We start from the raw sequence: 24,422 nt of genomic DNA, 5'->3' as shown, positions 1-24,422 counted from the left end.
CTAACAGAAGAGAAGCCTGTCTGCTTAGCTCCCCGTGGTAGTTCTGGATCAGAGGGTGGTGGATGTGTGGTGGTAGAGGAATTCTGACTAGGGCTGTGTGCACTGCCGCCTCTTCAACCTTCCCAAGAGATTTCCAGGATGGCCTGATTCAGCACCTCATCCCCCTTCCCTACCTTATTCAAAGTCTTTCCCTCTGCTACCCAGACATATAAGAGTCTCAGGGTCCCACTTTCCAAGGCTAAGCCCCCAGATCCTGTCTTCTTTTGCAGGTGGTGCTGGAATTCTCACACAAGGAGGAAGTCCCGGGATCCAAAGTCAGACTCAACCTCAAGGCTGCTCCAGGGTCCCTGTGCTCTGTGCAAGCTGTTGACAAGAGCATCCTCCTGGAGAACAACCAAACCCTAACAGCAGACAGAGTCAGTGCAGCCTGCCATGTCCAACCCCCTAATGTCTGCCTGCCTTCTGCCTCCATGCATGGGTGGGAGAAAGCCCACAGTACATGCCAGGACAGCTGCAGTGTTAGGTGGCTGCCCTGCCATTCCCCTTCCTCAGCCTCTTCTGAGCAGTTACGGGGTGGTCATGCTCCTCATCATCGGCTCTGTGCTGTAAGCCTCTGCCTGAAGGGTGGTGGATGCTACACGGCACTGCAGGGGTAGGCAGGGAGAGCTGCTTCAAAGAGATGCTGGTGCTTTCTGCTTGGAGGGAGGGTGCTTAGCAGCTTTCCTCACATCCACATCTCTGCTCTACCATCTTCCACCAACCAGCGAGGTTAAGCCTTTAAAATGGAATTTTGCCCTGGCAGGGTCCTCCTATCCCTCTGCCCCAACCACTGCTGAATTATAACCATAATCAATGGTTCTGAGAAGTTCTTTAGAAAACAGTAGCTAGAGAAGAGCACTCAGAGCACACAGTGGCTGGTGAAAAGTGGTCAGTATTTTGTCAGCACCCAAGGGGATTCTGAGAATCAGAAGGGTTGGAGGCACTTACCTTAAAGCAGCTGTATGTTTCAGAGGAATGAATTAAAACCTTGGAGCAAAAATACTGCAAAAATTGAAAATCCTAACATAAATCCACAATGTGTACCAGAGATAATAAAACAGGTATATGGCCCCTGCAAAGTTGTAAGCTAAATTATAGCAGTCCAGCATGTTACAAAGAAGCTTCACCAAATCCAGGGGGACACACTACACCTGTTGATAAGGCCCACAGTGTGATCTGGTGTTCCCTTTCATAGGGATGCTGTCCTAGTGCAGAGCACTTGCATCATCTACTGACAGGTATTTAAAGTAGTAATCCTTAAATATGTGGGTCAGATGTGCCAATGCAATTTTATCCTAATTTTGCACCCTAGTGTTGAAAGGCTTGAACTGTCTTGGAGACTAAAAGCTGCTTGTCTGCATCCACTCCTTGGATATATGTCCTTTAGTATATATTAGCCTGTATATGTCCTTTATGTTATGTCCTTTAGTATAAGCTGTGCCACTGCCAACTCCCTCAGCTGCAAAGTTCTACAATATGTAATAGAGGGCTACAACCCAACAGTTTGACCCCCACACATGCTTGTTGGCCAGCTCCTTTTGAAGACCTCTGTTTCTCCATTGCAGTTGTATATGGAAGTCTTTGAAGACAGCTTCACGGTTGGAGGACGAGGCTTGCCTTACCGCTTGGAGGACTTTGAGGCATATCCCTGTCTGCCCCAGCAGCCCAGCCCCCACAAAAAGGCTCGGATGGGTGCACCATGGTACCAAAGCGAGGCTGATGTCTATAATCTGTTTAAGGTGAGTGCCTACACCTCCTCTAAACTTTTCCTGAGCTAGTGAGTTCCAGTGTGCTGTCCTGAATGCCTACAAGAAGTCATCTGTTCCTTGTTGTTCAGTGTAGCCACGCTCATTTGGGGACTATGGGGAAAGCTGAGTAAGCACAGTACAAACCGCCTGATGTGACAAAGATAGACAGTGTAAAAATGAACACATTTACTTTAGGCTACCGTAACTACAAAGGGGGAGTGGCAAGAATATAGCAGTAATACCTGAGCACCTCACCGTATTCTGACCAATCACCACTTGGCTGTTATTTTATTTACAAACTACTTTACTCTGTGTTTCATTGAATGTCTTCTTACTCATCCTCAAAGCAGTTTTAATAAAAGGAAGTCTTTCACAGTTTGACTTTATAGCTAACTGTCAAGAGAAACAACAAAATAAACTAATGTGCTAACAAACACAATAGCCAGAAAAGTGTTAACATGTCTGCTAACTGAAATGCAAGAAGTGCTGCTTCTGGCAGAATGCTCTCTAAAAAAATATATGGAAGTAGAAGCACCTCAAAATAGGAGAAGAGAGTAACAACACACTGAAAACAACCCAATGTGTAATCTGAATTGCATGGGTTTCTTAAGTTGATGGAACTCTACCATACAGATACAGGCCCTGATTCCCTTCAAAAGGCATGTTACTGTGCTGTCTCCTTGATGGTTATTCCTTAGATTATGTCTCATTGCTAGGGTCAGACTTATGAAGTGCGGATCTAGTTGAAATCTACTTGTATGAGAAGTAATAGTTGGTCCCAGTATTCCTCAGAATCTGGTTTCCGTTCCTTATGCACTGGTCAGAGTCTGAGTCTGTAAGTTTATGGATATAGATATAAACAAGCAGCATTTAAAAGTGTTTTGCCACTGGCCACCAGCCCCCATTTGATACCCATGATCATGAGATAGTTTCAGCATTCCTCATTCCCTTTTATTTATCAATGATTTGCTGTCTGTACTATTTTCCCAGAAACTACTCATGAAAATATTTACCAACACTAGAATCAAGAAACCCGTTTCCTGTGTGCGTCCAGACTTTGAGAAAAAGATATATCTAAGAAAAGACAATTTGGTTGGTAAGGAACAGACATGCCCATCTCCTTGAATGAAGGGGCTCCCCTCTCCCAGTTCTGGCCAGCATGCAGCTGAGACAACTGACCCCCATCCTGCTGCATTTCATGTCAGTGTATGGACACAACTAAGCTTGTGTCCATTTCAGTGGACCTGATTTATGAATCCCAGATAGAAGCTCAAATCTCCATGTTTTCTTGGTGTCCCTGTGCTCAGTGTTTTTCATAGAAAATGTAGTGTGCTCTCTGCTAGCACTTTCACAGATTATTTAAAGGAGTGTGACTCCATTTTAGCATGCTCTCTCCCCTGGATCCAGGCCAAATTTGGATCCATCAAACTGAGCCTGGGGCTAAACTCTATCCAGCTCTGTCTCCCTAAATCTGTGTTCCCCAAAGATACCCACACTGATTCTCATTGAAGCACCAGCCCTGTCCACTCTTGTTCTGTGTCACAAAACATTTGTAGTTTGTGTTAGATTGCCTGTGAATGAAGAGCTAGTTTCACCTGTAGCTATACAAGCTGTTTTCTGAGGTATCATTTGATTTCTACCAGGCGGCCGTGCTATCCATGCCGATTCTGAACCTCACTCTGCTGACAAGGAGAAGCCAAAACCACGGACGCTTTTCCCAGAGACCTGGATTTGGGATTTGGTCTCTGTCGGGTTGGTAACAGCCTCTGCTTTCCTTCCCCAGGGACACTCCTGGAGTATTCTGACTGCTCCTAAGCAAGTTCTCCTCTTCTTCTTCCTGCTGTAGGGGCAATGGGCAAGCGTCTCTCCAAGTTGCTGTACCTGACACCATCACAGAATGGAATGCCAACACCTTCTGTGTTGCCAATACTGGCTTTGGTTTCTCACCTCTGACCTCTCTTAGGGTCTTCCAGCCTTTCTTTGTGGATGTATCTCTGCCATACTCTGTGATCCAAGGAGAGACTTTCGGCCTAAAAGCCACTGTCTTCAACTACCTCAAGGATTGTATCCAGGTGAGGTCCCCCCAGTGAGTTCCCGCAGTTACATGGCCTCTGTCAGAACAAAAACTTGAGCCCAAAGGCAAGCTCTGAGCTCCTCAGCAGCCCTAGATTCTGGCATCTGGGCCTTAAAGCACAACCTCTTGCATTTCATGACCCAGGGTATTTGCTGCTTGGTGCAGTGCCTGTTACTAACACGAACCCAATGTGTGCTTGTACATCCAACCACACTCAGGTCCACACCACCCTCACAGAGACCCCAGAACTAAAGGTGGATGCCTGTCCAAGCTGCCAGTTCACCAGCTGCCTCTGTGCCAATGAAGCAAAAACCTTTGTATGGAACGTGACTGCGACCAGGCTGGGTGAGGCTGGGCAGAGGGATGTGTGGCAGCTCGTGGGAAGAGGGGTGGAATCTGCCTGCGTCTGCATGTCTGGACCTAATGCTCGTACATACAGCTGTCTGCTGCAAGTGCTCAGCAATGTGCCCTTGTACTCCCTGCAGGCAGAGTGAACGTCACCGTGAGCAGCGTGGCGGAAGAATCACACATTCTGTGTGGTAACAGGATTGCTGTGACACCTTTGCAAGGAGGGAGAGACGCCGTGATAAAACCTCTGCTCGTGAAGGTTGGTCACATCTCAGGGTAGAGAACCCCTGGGGACAGGGGTTTGTCCCCTGGGGCAGTCAGCAAGATGCTAAGTGGAAGCTTAGCCCCTTCTTGGACATCAGACAAACTTGCTAAGGCAGGGTGACTTCCTTTCCTGTCGTCCCTATCTGAACTACTCTTTCTCTTGTCTGCAGCCAGGAGGCGTCCTACAAGAGAAGACCCAAAATATCTTTCTCTGTCCTGCAGGTAGGGGACAAAAGTTCCTGACTGCCATTGATCATGAGACCAGGATGGAAGGGACAGGGTTACTGCAAATACCCAGAAGTGGGGGAGAATTAATCAGAGAGCAAGCACTGGTGGTACCCTCCCTGTCTGGGAGAACAACCATTATAATTTGTCCATGTCAATGTTTTACCTGGCAAAATTTCCTGTATTGAAGCATTTGTTTGCAAGTCGTGGCTCCTGTGATTTGATGTCACATTATGGTTCGCCTGGGTCGTCTTGGATGTTACACTTGTATGAATGGCTTCTTCCATGGGATAAATGCCTGGGTTCTGCCTTCCTCAGATAACACCATCTCTGAGGAGTTCTCCCTGACTCTGCCTGCAGAAGTGCTGGAGGGATCTGCCCGAGTCACGTTCTCTGTGATTGGTGAGAAAGGCTTTCCCTGCTCTTGAGTCTGTAGTGAAAACAACTTGCACAAAACTTCGGCCTTACTGATGCATTGACCCAGCTCCTCATGAGATCATCTCTAAGGGGTGTGATGTTTGCCTCAGGAATGTAGATCAAGTAATCTTTTCCAATATTTATTCCTTGCATAAGGAATGATTCCAGGTGATCCCCAAGTGCCTGGAGGAAAAGGCACAAAACATATGTCGCGGGTTCGGTTTGTAACCGGGCAGAAACACCAATTTAGTGTAGTGGTTTGGTCCAAAATACTCATTACTGTTTATCTGCTGTGAGATAAGAATTAGGAGAAATGCAAAACAGGCACCAAACTTGAAAGAATATAAAGAAGTTTATTAACAGACCTAAAAGAAGAAAAAAAAAAAAAAATACCACCTTCAGAACTCTCCTCCTCCCCCCACCTTCCTCCCTTCTCCCACTGACGATGTAAAAAGACAACCCTTAAGATGTTCAGTCTGTTTACCACTTCCATAATAACCTTGTTCAGTCCATTTAGAAAGAGAAGTCTCTTCTTGCTCATGCTATGAAAACATTATCACAACGAGACAGCCGCCCACTTCCAAATATCGTTCAGTCCATTTAGGAAGAGGAGTCTCTCTGCCTGCGTGTGAGTCCTTTCCCCCGACTTGCAGCTTTTCCCGCAACTGCTTTCGAGGATCCACTCTTGAAGTTTTTTGGGGTACAATTTTAAGGTTGAGCCGTTCAGAAACAAAAACAGAGGCCCTTCTCCTTCCCTGGGAGCAAAGGGTCTTCATCATCTTCATCGTTAGGACTATCTCTGGGAGCATCTCTAGGAACTGAGGTTTTCTCCTTTCCCGTTCGGAGCAAAAGTCCTCATCTGGTTCATCTCTCCCTGTCCAAACTTCTCATGAAATTACAGCTGCGTCAGCATCTGCCTATCTCAGCGCAGGTGCTTTTGCTCACGAATTGAACACTCCACCCCCCATATCTTCATGAAATTACAACAGGATACTCTGATATATCATAGCTTCACAACAGAATTTCAGCTTTAAGCATCTCCTCTCTCTCTTCCCTCAGGTTTTCAGCTCTTCACAGCAATAAAAGGGTTACTCTCACCTCGGCCTTGCAGCTTTACAGCTGGAATGTTGAATTTTTTCTTATCGAAGTGGAGAGGGGGGAGAGCCGAGCTGCTCCGGCTGCCCACGGCAAGGCAGTGGGGGGGGGTTCCATGGCTGGAACAGGTCCATGGCTTCAGGATGGCCGTGGCCCGGCCCGGCCTGGCCCAGGCAGGGCCTGGCCGGGCCCGCTGGCCCCCACACGGGGCCCGCAGCCACTTGTCCCAGCGCCGGAAACGAGAGAGAGCTTGGAGGGGGAGTTTGCCTATTCTTAAATGTGGATCACAGAGGTGATCACAACTTTAAGTGGCTTAGAGAATTGTCCATATTCAAACTGGCCAGCTGATAGGTTCTATCAGTTCCCAGAGGAAACTGTAAGCACCCCTTAGCAAGGACGTCCCTTCCGGGACTATGCTTGCTAACCTATGACAACATATTATCCTCTCTGACTTCTGTCACTGCCATCCGCCTAAGTGAACCAAAACCATCCCTGCAGATTTCCACCTACTTTGCTTCTGCAATTCCTTTCCCACCTTAGTACCCACTCAGGAATGACAGCTCTCTTTACCTTTCTTCAGACCCCCTCAAGCTCCCCTTTCTCCTCCCAAAACCGTGATGGCTTCCCTTTCTGTGCTGGCCTAATGTAGGAGGGGTCACCAGAAATCTCAGTCATGTCTGTTCAGTCAGGGACTAGCTCTTTTTTAGGATCCCAGTAGAGTCTAGAGAAGGCAACAGTCCTTTTGTTTCACACTGCTTGGCATCTGTGCTTTTCCTTTCTCCCATCTCTCCTCTCAAATATAAGGTGACATCATGGGTCCAGCACTTCAAAATTTAGACCAGCTGCTAAGATTGCCCTTTGGCTGTGGTGAACAGAACATGGTCCAGTTTGCACCAAACATCTTCATACTCCAGTACCTGAATAAGACTAAACAACTGAACCCAGAAATTAAGAATAAAGCAGTGAAATTTCTGACAACAGGTAAGCATTGTCCTTCTTCCTTCTGCTGCAAAATGAAGCTGCTATAAATCAAGAGTGTGGGGCATGGGTCTGGTGGGGAGCTGAAGGGCAGGAGTGGGAGCAACTGTCAGAGCTGTGACAAAGGAAGGTATCACAGAGGAAAGGGAAATTTCTCATGGAAAGAAAAGTGTGTTTCTGAAGAAAGCACGACTTCTGTCTCTGCCAGTAATTGAGGTACTAAGTCTGCTTTTCTGAGAAAGGCGTAGATAATTAGCGATTTCCATCGTTATGTGATGCCTGTTTGTTCCCTTATCAGTCCAAGGCTGACAGAAGCACCTTGTGAAAAGAGGGCGTCAGCTGCTGTTACATGGAATAAAGAGTGGCCTTTGGGAATAGATAGGAGTTCAGTAACTTAGTGTTTCCCCATGTTTTAGAAAACGTATTTTGGGGGCATGTCAGTTCTCTCCAGTGTAATCTGAATTTAATATAGTGCCAGTGTCTGTGTCTCATGTTGCAATGTGCCTCATATTTCAGCCTTCTAGCCTCCTTGCCTGGACAGGATTTGACTGCTTTTCTTTCCCACTTTTTCTCTGGTACTGCAAGCATGTACTGAGAACAGATACATATATCTGGAAAGAGGGGTGCCTACCCAAGAGAATGGTGGTGGCAGAGAGGAAAGACAAAGGGTAAACAGTAAGGCCGTGAGGGGGGTGAGGGAGAGCTAACAGCATTCTGCCCTCAGAGTTCAAAGGCATGTCCTTGTTGCTTCCTGTACATCCCATAAAAAGTGCTTTGTTTAGTCTCAACAGGGCTAGGAGAAGAGCTGAAAAGCAAACAGGGTTTCATTTGTGTTCCCTCTAGGAAAAGCCTTGCTCCTCACTCCTACAGCTCTTTTTATTCCCGGCAAGACCCCTGAGGGCTCCCTGGCACATGGGGAGCCATGAGGTGGCTGAGCACGTAGCCGTTGTGCCAAACAGCAGGGCAGGTAGCCACAGCACTTGCTCCAAACAGCTCCAGTAATGCAGAGCAGCCACATGGACACTTCAGTGGTGCTGTTCAACTGCTTCTTGTCACACTGATGCTGTGGGATGCAGGGGGAACTGGGGGTGGTGTGCTTGTCTCAGCAGCTCTGACTGTAGGACCTGGCAAAGCCTCTTGCTGTGAAGTCATCTTCCCGTGGCAAGGATACAGTTTGAGATGCTACAGGTCCTCACAGTCAGCCACATCCTGTTGCCACAGGTTACCAGCGTCAGCTGCTCTACAAACACGACGATGGCTCCTACAGCGCCTTTGGGAAAGGTGATGAGCAGGGCAACACGTGGTGAGTGACCAGAATTGCTATTGCCATCCTAAACCTGTCATCCTTGCTGGTCCATCTCCTGGCTGTAACATGGGATTCCTCTGTGCTCTGCTCACAGGCTGACAGCTTTTGTAGCCAGGTCCTTTGGACAAGCCAGCTCTCACATTTACATCGATAAGGACCACGTGCACAGTGCTCTGCTCTGGCTGCAGAAGCACCAGCTGCCCAGTGGCTGCTTCCAGAGTGTGGGGAAGCTCTTCAACAATGACCTGAAGGTATGGCTGCCAGACATGGGAGTGAGGGCAGGAGGAATACATTGTGAGGCACAGAGTTGCTTCCTCAGGCTTTTCCACTGCACAAAGCAATGTCCCCATGGCCTAGCACAGCTAAGGCATCTTCCCAGAGTAGAATGAAGAACATGGCCTAAACCAGCGGTCATTTCCTCTGTGTGAGGTTTTAGACACTGCTGGGCTTTCTTAATTTTTACTCTAGACAAAAGACAACACAGCTAATTGTGCCAAGGCTCTACAAGGGCACAGGGAAATGAGAAATACTTTTATATTTTAGTGCTTGTCTAGAATACCATGTCTGGATTCTCCGTTTTCTCTTTACACTGCAAAATACTCTATGTGCTCTAATATAGGATTGTCTGAAGACACAGTTGTCCCTCCCCTGCCCCAAAAATGACTTCTTCTGGAGCTTGGCATTCCCCAAATGATCCCTGCAGTGTAGCTGGAAATGCACCAAACTCTTGGTGAACATGCCCTAGGTACTGAGCAGTGCGTGTGCAGTATGGCCGTACTTGGGTTCATTGCCTTTGTAAAGGTACAAGTAATCCACACTGGTCAGATTGCAAAATTGCCCACATTAAATACAAGGCAGATTTATGAAAAAACCAGGCTGCTACATTAGTAAAGCAAAGGGTTACACATCTTTTTCCTAAAATTTGGATGCAGTACGAAATAAAACCAGAGTGTACATGTGGACTGTTCATCCTTGTCTGACTCACTGATTTCCCAGCTCAAGCTTTCTATCTGAATAGAACTTTTTGGAATAGGTTTTGCACCTCCACCTGCCTCACACTTACAAAGGTTCCTCTATTCAGTGTGAACGATGCTTCTTAGCATCTTAGCCCAATTTCCCCCTCTCATTTTAGATGTATTCTTGTCTCATATCTGAGTAAGCAGAACTTCCCCAAGAATGAATGTCCTCTGAGGTGAAGAGAGGCTCCTGAAAGCCTGTTTAACACATATCAACCTGTAGTTTCTCAAAATCAGATGAATTACATGTAAACTTGCACAACTTCTTGTATGCAAATCCTGCATCATAAAAACTTTGTTCAAGAGTACAGTTGTAACATATTTAATAAAATAAACTGCTTAACAGTTTGCTTCATGCATTTCTATGAGAAGGGATGTCTAGGCTGTGTGAACAACATGGCTGAGACTGCCATCAACACCAAACTTTCATAATATTCAGCAAGTGAGCCTGGAGTGCTTTCCTGTCCAAGAATGCCTAGAAGCATGTTGCTGTACTCTCTCAGATGCAGTTTTAGTGACTGTACAATGACAGGCAAGCAGTGGTTGGGTTTGCCCTTTTCTGATGACTGGTCTGTGTGCCTGCAGGGCGGTGTGGATGATACCATCTCATTAACAGCCTATATTGCTGCTGCACTGGTGGAACTCCATCTGGAGAGAAATGTAAGTCACACCTGAACTCCTGCAGGGCTTGGGAGCATGCTCCACCATTCATTTCTTCCCTGGCTGGGGGCTTCAGGGAGTACCCAGCTTGAGCTGGTGAAGGATTCTGTCATTCCCACCTTGGTACACAATAAGCTCAATCGGCAATTTTTAACTCGGCGAGGAGTTCTTAATATAAATGGCCTGATTTACAGCAAAGCAGAGCACTAGCTTTTCCCAGCCGATCTCAGGAGAAACAACTGTCTCTGAAAATAACAAAGGGCTTGCAGGGAGAGGCAATAGTTTTCATTAAACTGATAAACAGAGCTAAAGGAGGAAAAAAAGACTACTTTTCAGGTATGCATCGTCCTGCCTCCCCCTCCCCCCAGATAAAAGCAATGATCTTTAAGACAAGTGTAGACTGTTCTAGCAAAGGAGAACTGATATTCGAGGCTTAATGGTACAGTTCTAAAAGCAGCATCATACCCTTCAGGATCCGAGACCTACAGCACGCGGGTCTGACAGTTCTGAGCCAGTGTGTTACCAGACACTTCCTACAGCTGGATTCTCCAGTGTATTAGCAATCCCCTATCCCAATGATATGTCCAGCACACCTTTGCTTTCAACCCACAGTCAGGGATGCTTTGATCACTCTACTTCGCACTCCACAGCCCTGGGAGAGACGCTAGCACTAAAATACATCAAGGGTGTGTCTGGGACAGATGCTCACAACAACATGTTGTTTGGTCAGAGGAAATTCACTTGGTTTGGATTCCTTTTTCAGGACACCATGTTGGATAATGCCTTACATTGCCTTAGGAATGTAACACTTGATGAGACAAGCCTTTATGTCAAGGCCTTGATGGCTTATGTCTTCACACTAAGTAAGGACATGGAGATGAGAAAGCAGCTCCTGGATATGGTAGAGAAGGAAACTGGTAGGTTGTTGCTTTGGGGTCCTAGAGATAATGACTGTGTTCAAGGTCTGATATCTATAGCACTTAATTGCAGTATTCTGGGAAATCTAGCTATTCTCAAATATGCTTTTGTGTCAGAAAATCATAATTTATTGCAGCTCTGAGAATCTCTAGTTTTCTCAGACCCAGGAAACAATTTCTAACCAAAAGCAGCAGAGGTGATCCATGCTTAATTTGTGCAGCTAAAATGCTTATTTGTGTCGTGGTGTTCCTGTAATTCTTCAGCATTCTGTACATAGTACAACAGATCTTGCAGAGGAAACTTGTTTCACCGTGTCTGTTCAGCTGCTGGTCAGGACATTTACTTGAAATATTCAAACCTTTTGACTGCTTCCCCATTGCTGCTCTACTCAGCTCAGGGCCCTTGGGTGGGTGGACCTTTACTGCTGTGTTGCTGAGCTTGGTTTTTCCTTTTGTCTCATTAGCTTGGGGAAAAAAATGGACTTCTGTCCTGAGTAAGGATGCTGGGCTGGGTGTTCAAAGCACCTAAGCCTATGGTTAAACAGTTGGTAATATTACCTAAGTTGGTTTAAGTAAGTTCTTCCCCACATTTTCTTCTCTGGCAGTATGGTGAACTACACTGGGGGCTGAAAAATAACATAAAAAAACCAAAGGAAGAGAGGATTTTCCAGCCTGACCAGCTACCAGTGCTGAGTGCTGCTCACTGCATAGCCACTCAAGCTGCTAGCTGGCTTCACAGGACAGCCAGTGGGCAAACTGGAAGGAGTAGAATTGCACACATTGAGTGCAGTACTTGTTCAGAGCTGCCTCTATGATAATACACATGGAACAAGGAAAAAACTTTCCACTGTGATAAACATAGTGAAGGTTCTCCGTAGAGGACCTTAGCTAAATTCTGAAGTCTTGAGGCTGGTATTATGCAAACAAGTGAATTGGTGGTTCTTCTTTCAAAAGTGAAGGTTCTGAAAACTGACTTTGAATTTAAAACCATTTCAGGTTTTCACATTTGTACCATTGCAGACGATGCCTACACAATTAAGCCTGGCACAATTAAGCTAAATTCTTAGCTGAATTTTTGTTAGTCCTCTGCTACCAGTGCAGCAAAATATTCAGCTGGACTCAGATGTATTCAGTGCTTGTGAGCTTGGACCTGAGGTAGGAGCCCAGGTCTTGCTTAAATTGCCCTTCACTATGCACTGCACAGTGAGGATGCCAGCAAAGTAAGTTGGGTAGTCTTTCTCCTCCAGTAGCCTGACTGCAATTCTCCCTCGAAGACTGAGCAGTTCTCGTACAATAGGTACAAGTGACTGGAAATGAGTCCTAGAGCTTTTCAGCATAGGGAGCTGGTATTCTATGCTAGGCAAATACAGAAAACTCTATGCTAGGCAAATGCAGAAACAGCAAAAATGCTGAATCTTGGACACATAACTTTGAATATACACAGGGATCTACAGTTCTTCTCTTCCACATATTTCTTCTCCCATCAGCACAGCTACTGACATCACAATCTGCTGATGAAAAGTCTTCTTCCATGATTGAGACAGTAGCCTACATCATCCTGGCTCATGTCTCCAAACCAGACTTGTCACTCAATGCAGCCTCGGTGAGCAAGCTTGTGCACTGGCTCAGTGGACAAAGAAATGCCTTTGGAGGATTTGCTTCCACACAGGTAACAAACCAGGGAAAATCATGGGGGAAAGAGAAGGATGTTGTGCCTGGTGTGATGTGCACATCTCTCATGTGCATGTCACTCTAGACCCATCCTTTGCAGACAAAGGTATATGAGCTCTGGGAAAACAGGAGAAACTCTTGTCAGTGTAGTGTAATTGGGGTTACCCAGGGTTGTCTGGCACTGCTAAGCCCAGCCTTCGCAAGAACAGAAATCATCCTGCTGCCTGTGGCATAAACCCTACCTATGCACTTAGTGGGATAGAGCCTGCCTGTGTCAGAGGGTGAACCAGGGCCATGAGGAGTGTGGCTCTCTCTGCAGGCCCTGAACAAGCGTGCTGGGTCTTGTCCTGCATGGCCCCACAGCAAAGTGGCTCTCCCTCTCCCTTCAGGACACGGTTGTCAGCCTGCAGGCCCTCGCTCAGTATGCAGCCCTGATTCCTCAGGAGATCAGAGACGTCAAGGTGGCAGTGAAAGGCAAGGGGGCTTCTCCACTGGAGTTCCATGTGCACAGGAACAACAAGTTGGTCCTGCATCAGGCATCTCTCCCTGCAGACACAGGGACCTACACAGTGCAAGCGACGGGCAGTGGCTGCGTTTATGTCCAGGTGTGTATGGGTAAGGAACAGACCTCTCAGGTTTTGCCTCCGACTACTGAAGTGAGGTTTGGCTTTAAGCACGCAATATAGCCTCAAGTTCTGAGCAGGATTTTGCCTTCTAGGCAGAATCATGTCAAACTTGAAGGTACTCAGGTGTACTTTGTTGACTTGGTTTCATGCAACCATCTCTGGTATCTTCTCAGAAATGTCTCAGCTTTGCTGTCCCATCCTACAGAGTCTTGTCATTATTAAGAGACAAGTAGATCTGAAGTCAGGAGTAATGAGACACAGGAGTACATGCTTCTATTTTGAATGTGTGTTGTTGATGTCACTGCTACAGCAGCTGGACACTGCACATCTTCTGACACAACATTCTTGGGGTTGTTACCCCATGCAGAGATTAGAAGGTCTTCTTATTCCAGGACACCAACACGACTGGTCCGTCAGGAGGATACATCTTATTTTTCTGGCAGTTTTGGTAGTGGTCTACTTGTAAGCCATCCATGCAGCAAAGAACTCAAATTACTCCCTATGAAAACCTCTTTTGCTGGATCACTTCTGTTCAGAGAATCTGCAAGAAGTGTCTAGTAAAGGGGACACAACAATTATTAATTGTTAATGCATGTAGGAGGTAACTAGAACCATATTGCTTGGCTACACTTGCATGTAGTCAAAGAGCATAAGATATCTGATGAACACACACTGGGGAGGCAGTCAGTCACCAGGCAGGTGGAGGAAGATTGGCCTACGCTGCTCTTTGGATGAGTGTGATCATCCCTCCTGCTGACTTGTCTTCTTCTAATTTTTTGTTCTTAAGGGGTTTGTAATTGTTTTACCAGTATTTTCCCCTTGACACATAGAACTACTGACTATTAGCATGTCAAGGGATAACAGTTAGACTTCTTTCTCCTTGTGGGGCAGTGTTTTAGCTAATGTGCTTCCTTGAACCTTAACAGTAACTTTTTTTTTATGAGACTGAGTGAGGCCTTGAATCACAGATAGCTAAGTCTCCAGGTTTTGGGTTGCATTTGGCAGGTGTATCTGATGCAATGTGCTAAACAGCACATCTCTGAACAGAAAGTGCATTTGGGTCCAACTGTGTTAGGCACTGGATACCAATCTGTTAAAAGCTGGAGGCACAGGTAGTCCTTTACTCAGGGGAACTCTGGCGCACTTCACAGAGATGTTTTCTCCCTCACCAGACCACTTTGTATTATAACATCCCACCACCAAAAACAGAAGAGGTCTTTGTCCTGGATGTGGAAACTGTACCAAGAGAATGTGATGGTGTCAGGAAAGAGTTTGATATCCATGTGTCTGTCAGGTATGGGATCCCTTGAGGCTCTTTCTTCAGTGGAAAAAAGTGTGAACCCAGTTGTATGACTAGAACCCCATGAAAGCCTCCTGTCTGTAGAATCAGAGACACAGGGATGACTCTCTTCTTCTCTATACATCCCAAGGAGATTGTTAACTGAAAATTAAGGCCTGGAGAAGCATGGCAATGTGCTGGCAGTGTCTTGCAGAACCACAGCAACTATCTCAGGCAGCACAGAAAAGCTCAGCAGTCCCCAGAGCACCAGCACCTGAGCTCCCTTGTTGGGAGACTCTTGGCATCATGGGCTAAACCAGCCCTGAGATGCATCCTCTGTAGTGTGAACCTCTGCTGGAACTAGACAGCAGAAACTCCAGTCCCTATCCATATTTCACTTGCCTGCATTTGTCTAGGATGGGAGTCTTGATCCATATTCTGAATGACTTACTGTCCTTACTGAAAGAGAACAATACCAATGTTGCCACTCAGCCTGTAACAGCAAAGGTAATTTCAACAGCAGAGGGCAACATGAAGGCATATTATTTCCACATTAACCGTAACACATTTGCTGCACAATCTGTCTCCATACTGTGTGAGTAGATGGGGACCATTTTTTGTCCCTTTGTCCTACCAGTTAGGCATGCTGCTGAGCTTTCTTATCACTGTAGGGCAGGGCAAAGTTTGGAAGTGTCCATTAGTATCTCCTAGAAATGCTGTACTGCCTTCTACATCTAATGTGCTTCTCTCCTGACCCCCTTCAGTTATGCAGGGGACCGTGGGACGAGTAACATGGCCCTGGTGGAGGTTGAAATGCTGTCAGGGTTCATTCCTGTGCAGAGCTCTGTGAAAGAGGTAAGACTTTTCCTTCAGCTTTCCTTAAGGATATCAAAATCTATTTTCCAGATGTAGCTCACTCAGAAATATCCAAACATTTAAGAACTGTTGGAGAATGGAGAATGGTAACTACAAGTGCAGATATAACAGGCTATTTCACAAGGCAACTTTCCACTTGCACAAGTGGTTGTGCAGTTTTTCATGTTCATAGTGAGGATTGCATACACAGTAAGACATTAGAGAGAAGATGAAAAAGCACCGAGTTAGAATCACCTGGGGTGCACTGGGCCCCTTTGCAGTTACCAGTGCCATTTTTAGGGATATTCCATAAAGTGGTGTTGAATCCCATGGAGTTGTACAATGACATGCTCCAGTGTTCCACGCAATAGCTGGAAAGATCCAGCATAGCCTCCTACCAACAAGTTTTCCCTTTCCTACAAGTGATGGAAGTAGGAACACAGCCCAAGGACACTTGTAACAAAACTGAAAAATATTTTCTAAGGTTTGATGTGCTCCCAACAATCTCAGTGCTGAGGAAGGCAGACCTGACTAGTCCCCAGACTAGGCTAAGTGCTTTTGACAACAGTAGCTCACTGACAAATACCAAACCTGCTGTGAAACAGGGAAGGCAAATAAGCTGATGTTAACCAAGCTCATCTCTTGCCTTCCTATACAGCTGGAGAAGGCACCCCTCGTGAAAAAGACAGAGATAAAACCAGACAAAATCACAATCTACTTGGAGGAGGTAAGAGGAAGACCAGAGGGAACTGCCCATTTAAGTAGTAGCAACTGAAGTGTTTTGCATGGGGACTTTCGCAGACCAGAAATACAAATCTCTAGGCTGGTCAAGCAGGCTAAACTTTTCACAGAAGAAGAGGGTGGAAGAACCTAGAAACATAGGAAAAAAACCCTCTGATGCAGAAAGAGTAAAGTTAGTATACAGGTGATTTTGAGATGATCAGTGCATTTCTGCTCACTTCCATTCTTCTCTCCAGCTGAGTGAGAGTTCTTTGAAGCTTAACATCTCAGTGGAACAAGATATTGAAGTGCAGAATCTGAAAGCTGCAACAGTGCATGTCTATGACTACTATAAGCCAGGTGAGATTTCACTGACATTGACATGAAATAACTATTTTACCCCCTACTCAGATATAATTCTGTAACCCTAATTCCCTTAACTCCCTTATTCCAGTGCACTTCCTCCAGCCACTTCAAGCTTGGGTTTCCTCTTCAAAAGTTCAACATTCAAATAGCCACCAGTTTAGAAAAGTTTTTGAGACAAGGCTGCCTGGCACTATGATTATGTTGTGGGGTGTTATGTGTTCCAAACGACTGTGTTTGTTTTCTTCCTCTAGCTTCAAGCTAGAAGAATTCTCTGATAATTTGCCATGCTCTCTCCAGCTTTTTTGCTCTCTTGAGAATAGTTAGGAATTTATTTGAAATCAGTATTACATAGTGCTACCCTGAGCCACTAGAAGGCAGAATTTAGTTGTATGCATTTCATGTATAGTGTAATAATCCTACCATCCATTGTGTCCTGCCATGTCTCAGAGAATAATAGGAAAATAATTTGTTACACTTTAAAGCTCTAAGTGAATTATCAGCACAAAGAAGAGAGATCTTGATGATATTTTGAGCCTCTCTTATTATTCTGTGCTCAGTATGAGACAAAGCAGATGGAACATTAAGAATTATTTATTTTTAAAATTTGAGAACAAAATGGAAAAACTGCTGCTGGCGATTTAGAAAGCAGCACTACATGTTGTATACTAAATTCTGTTCTTGTTGCCCCTTCCACACCATAGCAAGAAGAGGAGGACACTTTTCAATCCAGCTATTACAGAGCTAAATATTGTCACCTAATATGCTCTTTCTCTGCTATTTCATCCTGTACAAGAATTTTTGTGCTTAGTACATACATGAACATACTGATTATCACTAAATAGGCAAGGCTATCAGGACACGCTCCTGAAAGGTTTTTTATTTACAAAAAGTGTGCTTGCCTTAGAAGGTATCACAATGCATAAGGTGGTCTTTTATAGCTGTATGGGATACATGTTGGGGAGGCAGATTGCTGGCCTGACTCACTACAGACCTTTCTTTGTTCCTGCATTCATAGTCTGAAGAGTGAAACATTAAGGTAGTGGGATGGCTGTGCTACAGAGAAAGAAGTTTGGCACTACCCCACCATGCAGCCCTACAGCTCACCACCTTCTCTTTTGTTTCTACAGATGACCGCACAGCAAGAGAATATGCTTTCCCTTGCAGTTCAGGTTAGTGTTAACAGGCTTCCAGCTGGAACAGAGCAGAGGACTGGTGGTAAGCAGGCAAAGCATCCTACCTCTGCTCTGCATTTAATCCTGTCATGTGATGTAGAGCCTTCTTGGACTGCAGGTTGAATTGGGATCTACTTACTACTTGTAAGCACAGTTTCTAGCCCAGGTGTTAATCTCAAGGTAGGCTAAGCCTTGAGCATACCATGGAAGGTTAAAATGATCTACTTTTATTTCATTTCCATACAGTCCTTGCAGCATCCCAAACCTAAGTACAACTGGAAATGGCTGTGTCAATGATAAAAAGATGTTGCAACTCATCACGTAAGATCTCTTAGTCCATAGACACCTTCCTAAAAATTCATCAGGCACTTTGCCTTTTCTTTCCTCTTTCTTACCACAGATGCCTCAAAGAAGGTTTCCTCCTAGTATGCTCTGCCTCTGCAACCTGAATTTTCTGCCTCCATAGGGAAAACTTCACTGCTCCAGCTCTCCTCTTCCCTGCTGTGTTGGAAACACCCTATTTCCTTTGCCCTATGTTTCTATGTGAAAACTGGCTTAATACACATTAGTTTGGGAGCAAGTGAAATAAAGTATGTGGAGCCTGGAAAGAAGGCAGTGACTTGACAGTCGATGAAGATTTCAGTGCATGAAAAAGAGGGAAACATTGCGCACATCACGGTTACATACTTTGCATTTGGTCACCATAGTGGTTTAACTCTCTCTCTTCCCCAAGTCCCATCTCTGAGCTCCCTTTTCAATTAAATTAACACAATAGTTGATCTGCAACCAATCTCCACACAAAAAACCCCCCTCTCTTTTAACCCTGATCTGGTTTACTACCTGACCCTGTGAATCATTTTTCTGTCACAACCAAAGAGTAGGGACAGGCAAGAGAATGCTAAGGAAGAAATACTTGACCAGTTCATTCAGACAGAAAGGGACTGTACAGCAAAGTCTTCTGAAGGGAGGGCATGAAACCGATATAACAGTCCCTCCAAATTCACTGCATATTTAGACTTTAACAACACCCAGCCCCATCCTGTCAAGGCATTAACCCAAATGACTAATCCTTACCTGTGGCACTACTGAAAAAAGACAACAATCTGAGGAATTTCAGGATGCAACACATGCAACAAGACAACAGAGTGTATGCAGATGGCTCAGCGGGATATGCAGTGCCATTAGGAAGATAGCGCTTGTGAAAAGGGGGATACTAGATAAGAAAAAATGGGTACTAGTTTTGCAGAGCTGATTGCCAAAAGAGAAATTACCAGGACAGTCATGCCAAAAATATGAAGTAAGGTATGAAGTCAAGCCCAGGGGCTATGGAAAAAAAGTGAACAAGATGAGCTGGGAATTTGGGAAGCAATGATGATGCTTCTAAAGAGGAAGTACTTTGGAAGAAAAAAAGGGGAAAAAGGAACAAATTGAAGCAGGTCATGTGACAAGGATTGCTTGGGTTATCCCTGTGTAGTAGCCCTTTGCTTGATCAACACAGCTTGCAAAAAGACAGTAAATATATTTTTTCTCTGACCATTCAGAACAATTGGTCCATAAAGTGGGCAGAATCAGCTCTTCCACACAGGGAAAAAAGGAAAATAAAAGTCTCCCAGCAGTGCTTAACAAGCATTTAGGGAAGGTAGAAAACCTGGGGAACCAAGTGATACATTCTGTGGGCAACAGATACAAAAAGGAGGACAGGGTTGAATTAAAGGAAGCAAAAATAAGAAGGGACTGAGCAGGCCTCCAAGGATTGTTCCCCTAGCATTGCCCCTTCCCAAGGTATTTTAGGAGTCAAAAGAGATTGTTCGATGGTGCTCTGCGAAGGGAGCAAAGTGGGAGCTGTTGCCTGTCCTGGTTGCTTTCCTGACAAGTCTCTTCCTCTGGGTATTTGGGCTGGACTGAAAGAGCTTTTGGGTCAAAGCCCTCTGATCTATTGAACTTCAGATAGGGAGGCTGTAAATAAAACCTGACGCCTGTAACCCAGCGTGCTCATTGTGCCCGTAAGCCGGGCTCTCCCAAATCTAAATGGATGTGTGCCAAGGGTCTGCTTTACAGTTTATAGGATCAGATTGCCATGAAATTAGATCTCAATAGAAGCAGGCCCACCAAGATTCCTCTGCTTCTGATGATAGGAAGTCTCAGCACCTTGTACCTGTGTGGGGTAAATAAGTGAGAAAAACAAGTGTGTGAAATATGAATACAAACAGATATTTCCAGGCTGTGGTTTCAAATCAGATTGATGTTATTCAAATGCAGATGAGAGGGACTGAGGAAGCTGGCAAAGCAGAGAGCTGAAAAAAAGCTGCTGAGTGGCAAGCTCCCTTAAGATAGAAATGTACAATAGAAGTCAGTGAGGTCTTTGCCTCTTGAATTAAGTATTAGGGAATGCATTAAGTGGCTAGTCTGTGCTGGATGGGCAATCTGATGCTTGCTCAGTTCTGCTGGCTGTCGAAAAGTGCTCCCTGTTCTTGGTGACATTCATAAGAAATACCTTCCAGTGCAAGAAAGGAACCTTTGCAATGTGTAAGGAAAGGTAGGGCTGGTGGCCAGGAGACTTCCTTCTACCACCTCACCACAATTGCTGTGTGGGTCTTGGTTGCCCAAATGGTCTGGAGGCAACTGGGAAATTTCCTGCAAAGTTTTGCTGCTTCAGCCTGTAAAAAAAGAAAGTCCAGAAGAGCACTGTACAGGAGACAGCTAACAGGCAATCTGGTAACCAGCATCTCAGACAGAAAGGGATTCTTCTGCAAAGAGAAACTCCTAAAAGGAGTGGGAAGTAGGCCCCTTTAAAAGGAGGACGACTGTAAGCATACAAGATGGCCCCAAATGGATTCTGACCTTATTAGGGCACTCTTATAAAAAATAAATGGCATATTTTAAACCCATATATGAAAAAGGTAGTCTGTACAATGAACAGTCCACCACAAGAGATGGGGTTTTCCTTCTGAGGTACCTGAAGGTGATGGTCTCACTTCCAGACTGAAGCGAGTAAATAAATGAGTGTGGGAAAGGGAAAGAAGGAAAGTGCAGTTACATAGGCTAGATGTCTGTTTATATGCCTGTACTATGTGAATCTGTACGGCACAGTATGCAGGCTCATGCTTATGCCACGTGCTGTTTATTCACCTGTGTAAAAGGTTCATTTACTACCACTGTCTTCCCGATAAATTGGAAAAAAACCCGTGAACTCGGAAGGTGCATTTTTCCGGCAGGGCCACTGAGTGTCACCATCGCTCCGTGGCTTACTCTGCAAGACGCCGTTTCTCCAGGGAATTAACCTTTTCTAAAAGGGGCTTGAATAGGGGGAAAAAAAAAAAATCATTGGATTGAAAATGGGCTGCTTCTTGCTTCTTCCCAGAGCGTGGAAGATCTGCACCTAAAGTGTGAGCCATCTATGAAATGAATTCTGCCTTATATATAGGCAAAGCATTTGTCAGGTTTCCAGCCAGACCCTCTAAGCCAGTCTTACAATTCACAGCATGATCCTCAGTGGCAACAATTATGGGATTGAACAAGTGCTTTACCAGGAGACACTAAAAAGGCTGGAATCCCATCATTTGGTGTGAGGATGAGCAGAATTTGTTGAGAAGATGAAATACTCATATTTACCAAAATAATAAAGGTGATGGATAAAGTGAATGGAAAACTGCTCTTCAGCAAATCCTTCCATGGCAGACCGGGCACATGGGATAAAACTAGTTGGCAATCAATTTAAAACAAATAAAAAAGGTACCTTATACTATAAGAACCTACTGCTACACGAGTTACGGAAGCCGAAAATGTCATCAGGTTCAAAAAGCTCATAGACAAACTAATGGAAAGCCAATCTATACCAAAGGGAACAGGTTGTGGGGTATTCTCCACCATTTCTACTACTGTGCTTGGATGTGGGATTAGAACAAGGGGAATGGACTTTAGATATTGGCCAGGTGCACCTGCTTTCCCTGAAAAGTATTAAGGGTGGATAAATCTGGTGGACTGAAAGGTCCAGTGGCTTCCTTTCTTCCTGGGTCATGAATGAGATGGAGATGAATGAGAGCTTTCTTGTTTCACATCCCAGCAGTAGCAGAGTGGTGTAAGAGTCCACAGCGGAGATGCATGCACAGGTTGATGCTGACAGGAGACAATTCTTTAGAGATAGCCAACAATCACAGTGTCAGTGGCCTGAGTCTAAGGATCCCTGTTCCTAAGGGTCAGCACTCAGAGAAATGCACTTTCATAGGTCTCGGGTTTTTGGCCCTATAAACCTTTCATCCTGCTTGCTGACTAGACAGACCACATGGACACAACAAAGAGCATACTAACTCGGGAAACAATTAAAATAATTTATTAAAAATGTCATGCAGGCTGTGATGATCAGATACAAAACTTGTGCAAACATACTGATTGCATTTGACTGGCTTTGTTTATCCCTACCTTCTCTCCGTTTTATCCGCCTTGATCCCTCCATTTCCCCTCCTGTGATTTTTACCCCAAGCATACCAGTGCAGTTTTGAAAACCCTAAAATTCTCTTTATCGGTTCCAACATCCCCCTATAGCTGCTAAGTACTCCCCTGTAAAGCCTCTTTATTGCAGTATTTTCCCCTAGTCCTACTGCAGTAACTACCCTTCGTTTGCATACATTCCAGAGAGTTTCCTCCTTTGAATCCACTTCAGCGGGTTTTGCAATAGGGACAAATAGCTTAGTCGTTCATCCAGTTGTTGTGGCTTTTAGGCGTGCTTGATTCACAGGGATTACTGTTTGCTGGGTTTCCTGCCTTGTCATTCTTTCTTTGTTCCCTGTCTGACCTTTTGTTTTGAATAACCTTAAATATCTCCTTGAAAATCAGCCAGACAGTTTTCCATCTGAATTGAAAAAGAACCCTCAGTATTTAGAGCAAGTATGTTTGGTAACAGCCCAAATGCCCTCCTGGGTGTGTTTTGCTGCTTTTCAGGCAGCAACAAATATTATTCTGTGATTCTAAGTCAATGGGAATTGACCGCAATTCATAATGGGAATTTTCTCCTGCGAACTGATAGCCCAGCACTGTCCTTACAGAGCCAGAACGCAACGTTCTCGCAACATGAAGCTCAAAAATGCCATTTGCAGGAGTATTGATGCTGCTCATAGCCTCAGTGGTGCTTGAGCTTCTGCACCCTGTACATGCAGATGGAGTGTGACTCATTCCTGTTTGTCTTTTGCTTCATCCCGCTAGTCCTTGATGCACGTGATGGCATTCTGAAAGGAAACTCACCTGCTCTCAGCAAGATGAGCCACTGGTCTGACCCGATGGGCATTTCTCATTTTCTTAGAAACAAATACGTTGATCATAAAATTACAGAATGCTTTGGGTTGGAAGGAACATTAAAGATGATCTAGTCCCAAACCCTAAGCTCATGGACAGGGACGCCTTCCACTAGACCAGATGGATCAAAGCCCCATCCAACCTGCACTTGAACACCTCCAGGGATGGGACATCCGTAGCTTCTCTGGGCAACCTGTGCCAGTGCCTCACCACCCTCACAGTAAAGAATTTCTTTCTAATACCTCATACAAACCTGCTCTTTTTCATTTTGGAGCCATTGCCCCTTGTCCTGTCACTATGTGCATACATAGTTCCTTTCCACTTAACATCTAACAATGACATTACAGTTAAAAATTCGTAAGTTTACCATAATCAACCACTCTTACCCTAAGCCAGGCAACTGACAGGCAACAAAGGGATGCTCTTTGAGAGTAATCAAGAGAAGCAAGGTCCAAGTGCCTACACAGCACAGATTCTCTTCTAACAGTTGCCAGCAAGCTCTAGCACTGTGGTTTCTTTACCCTGTTCATGAAGGTTTCCACTGTGCACCTCTACATGTTCTCTACACGATGAAGGCAGAAAAAGCTCCTGCTGTGTCCTGTTTGTTCATCAAAGCTTGTTCCAGGTACCAACACAAACAGTTTACAACCTACATTCTTCTCCCCGGCAACTAGAACAGGACAAGAAGATAATAGTCTTTAGCTGTGCCAGGGGAGGTGTAAGCTGGACAACAGGAGGAATTTCTTCATAGAAAGGGTGATTAGACATTGGAATGGGCTGCCCTCGGAGGTGGTGGAGTCACCGTCCCTGGACGTGTTTAAGGAAAGACTGGATGTGGCACTCGGTGCCATGGTCTAGTTGCCATGGTGGTGTTCGGTCACAGCTTGGACTCGATGATCTTAGAGGTCTTTTCCAACCTAACTGATTCTGTGATACATAAAACGACTAACGTTTAACAAGGTTAATCAGTCACCAGAAGGACGGACGGTGAAGCGAGCCCCGGCACCGGGGACACACGCTCAGGCTGGCGAAGAGCGCTCTGCGGCCGCCGAACACCCGGGCTGCGATTCTCATCAGCACCGCGATGCCTCGGTGCCCGCCCCGCAGGCCCAGCAGGGCGGGGCGGCCGCTCCCGCTGTTCCCGCCGCTCCGGACCGCGTCCCGGCAGGCTCCCGCTCCCGTCACCAGGGCAACGGGCAAGCGGCGCCCAGGGAAGGCACCACGTGCCCGGAAGCGCCTCGAGGGAGGAAGTGACGGAGCGCCGGGGGAGCCCCGGAGGCCGAGATTTAAAAAAGAAAACCAAAAAAAAAACCAACAACAAAAAAATCAAAACAAAAAAAGGAAAAAAGGGACCAAA

General features: G+C 45.4%; 1 protein-coding gene across 4 annotated transcripts in view; it reads left to right on the top strand.

The window, feature by feature from the left end:
• Window positions 1-18,400, top strand: part of LOC121662725 (alpha-2-macroglobulin-like protein 1) — a 29,190-nt gene extending 10,790 nt beyond the window's left edge. Inside the window, exons 16-38 of one of the 4 annotated variants that reach the window (XR_006015386.1) lie at window positions 270-416; window positions 1,605-1,778; window positions 2,778-2,883; window positions 3,431-3,539; window positions 3,634-3,859; window positions 4,080-4,206; window positions 4,347-4,468; window positions 4,644-4,695; window positions 5,017-5,100; window positions 7,015-7,191; window positions 8,410-8,491; window positions 8,589-8,745; window positions 10,096-10,170; window positions 10,934-11,087; window positions 12,575-12,756; window positions 13,148-13,363; window positions 14,557-14,678; window positions 15,428-15,518; window positions 16,177-16,245; window positions 16,496-16,598; window positions 17,732-17,773; window positions 18,023-18,097; window positions 18,177-18,400. Coding sequence is in view for 3 of the 4 variants with exons in the window: in XM_042024243.1 (XP_041880177.1) it covers window positions 270-416; window positions 1,605-1,778; window positions 2,778-2,883; window positions 3,431-3,539; window positions 3,634-3,859; window positions 4,080-4,206; window positions 4,347-4,468; window positions 4,644-4,695; window positions 5,017-5,100; window positions 7,015-7,191; window positions 8,410-8,491; window positions 8,589-8,745; window positions 10,096-10,170; window positions 10,934-11,087; window positions 12,575-12,756; window positions 13,148-13,363; window positions 14,557-14,678; window positions 15,428-15,518; window positions 16,177-16,245; window positions 16,496-16,598; window positions 17,732-17,773; window positions 18,177-18,202 (2,643 nt within the window). In the remaining variant the exon portion in view is untranslated. Of the gene's footprint in view, window positions 1-269; window positions 417-1,604; window positions 1,779-2,777; window positions 2,884-3,430; window positions 3,540-3,633; window positions 3,860-4,079; window positions 4,207-4,346; window positions 4,469-4,643; window positions 4,696-5,016; window positions 5,101-7,014; window positions 7,192-8,409; window positions 8,492-8,588; window positions 8,746-10,095; window positions 10,171-10,933; window positions 11,088-12,574; window positions 12,757-13,147; window positions 13,364-14,556; window positions 14,679-15,427; window positions 15,519-16,176; window positions 16,246-16,495; window positions 16,599-17,731; window positions 17,820-18,022 lie in introns of all 4 variants that reach the window. The other 3 variants (XM_042024243.1, XM_042024244.1, XM_042024246.1) reach the window with 3 other exon arrangements.
• The last annotated feature ends 6,022 nt before the right edge of the window (window positions 18,401-24,422 follow it).

The sequence above is a fragment of the Corvus kubaryi genome, unplaced genomic scaffold (assembly GCF_017639235.1).
Source record: "Corvus kubaryi isolate FWS band 111438036 unplaced genomic scaffold, C.kubaryi_AGA036_p1.0 37260, whole genome shotgun sequence".
Taxonomy (NCBI): domain Eukaryota; kingdom Metazoa; phylum Chordata; class Aves; order Passeriformes; family Corvidae; genus Corvus; species Corvus kubaryi.
Note: the sequence above shows the minus strand (reverse complement) of the source record. Positions and strands in the feature narration are given on the sequence as shown.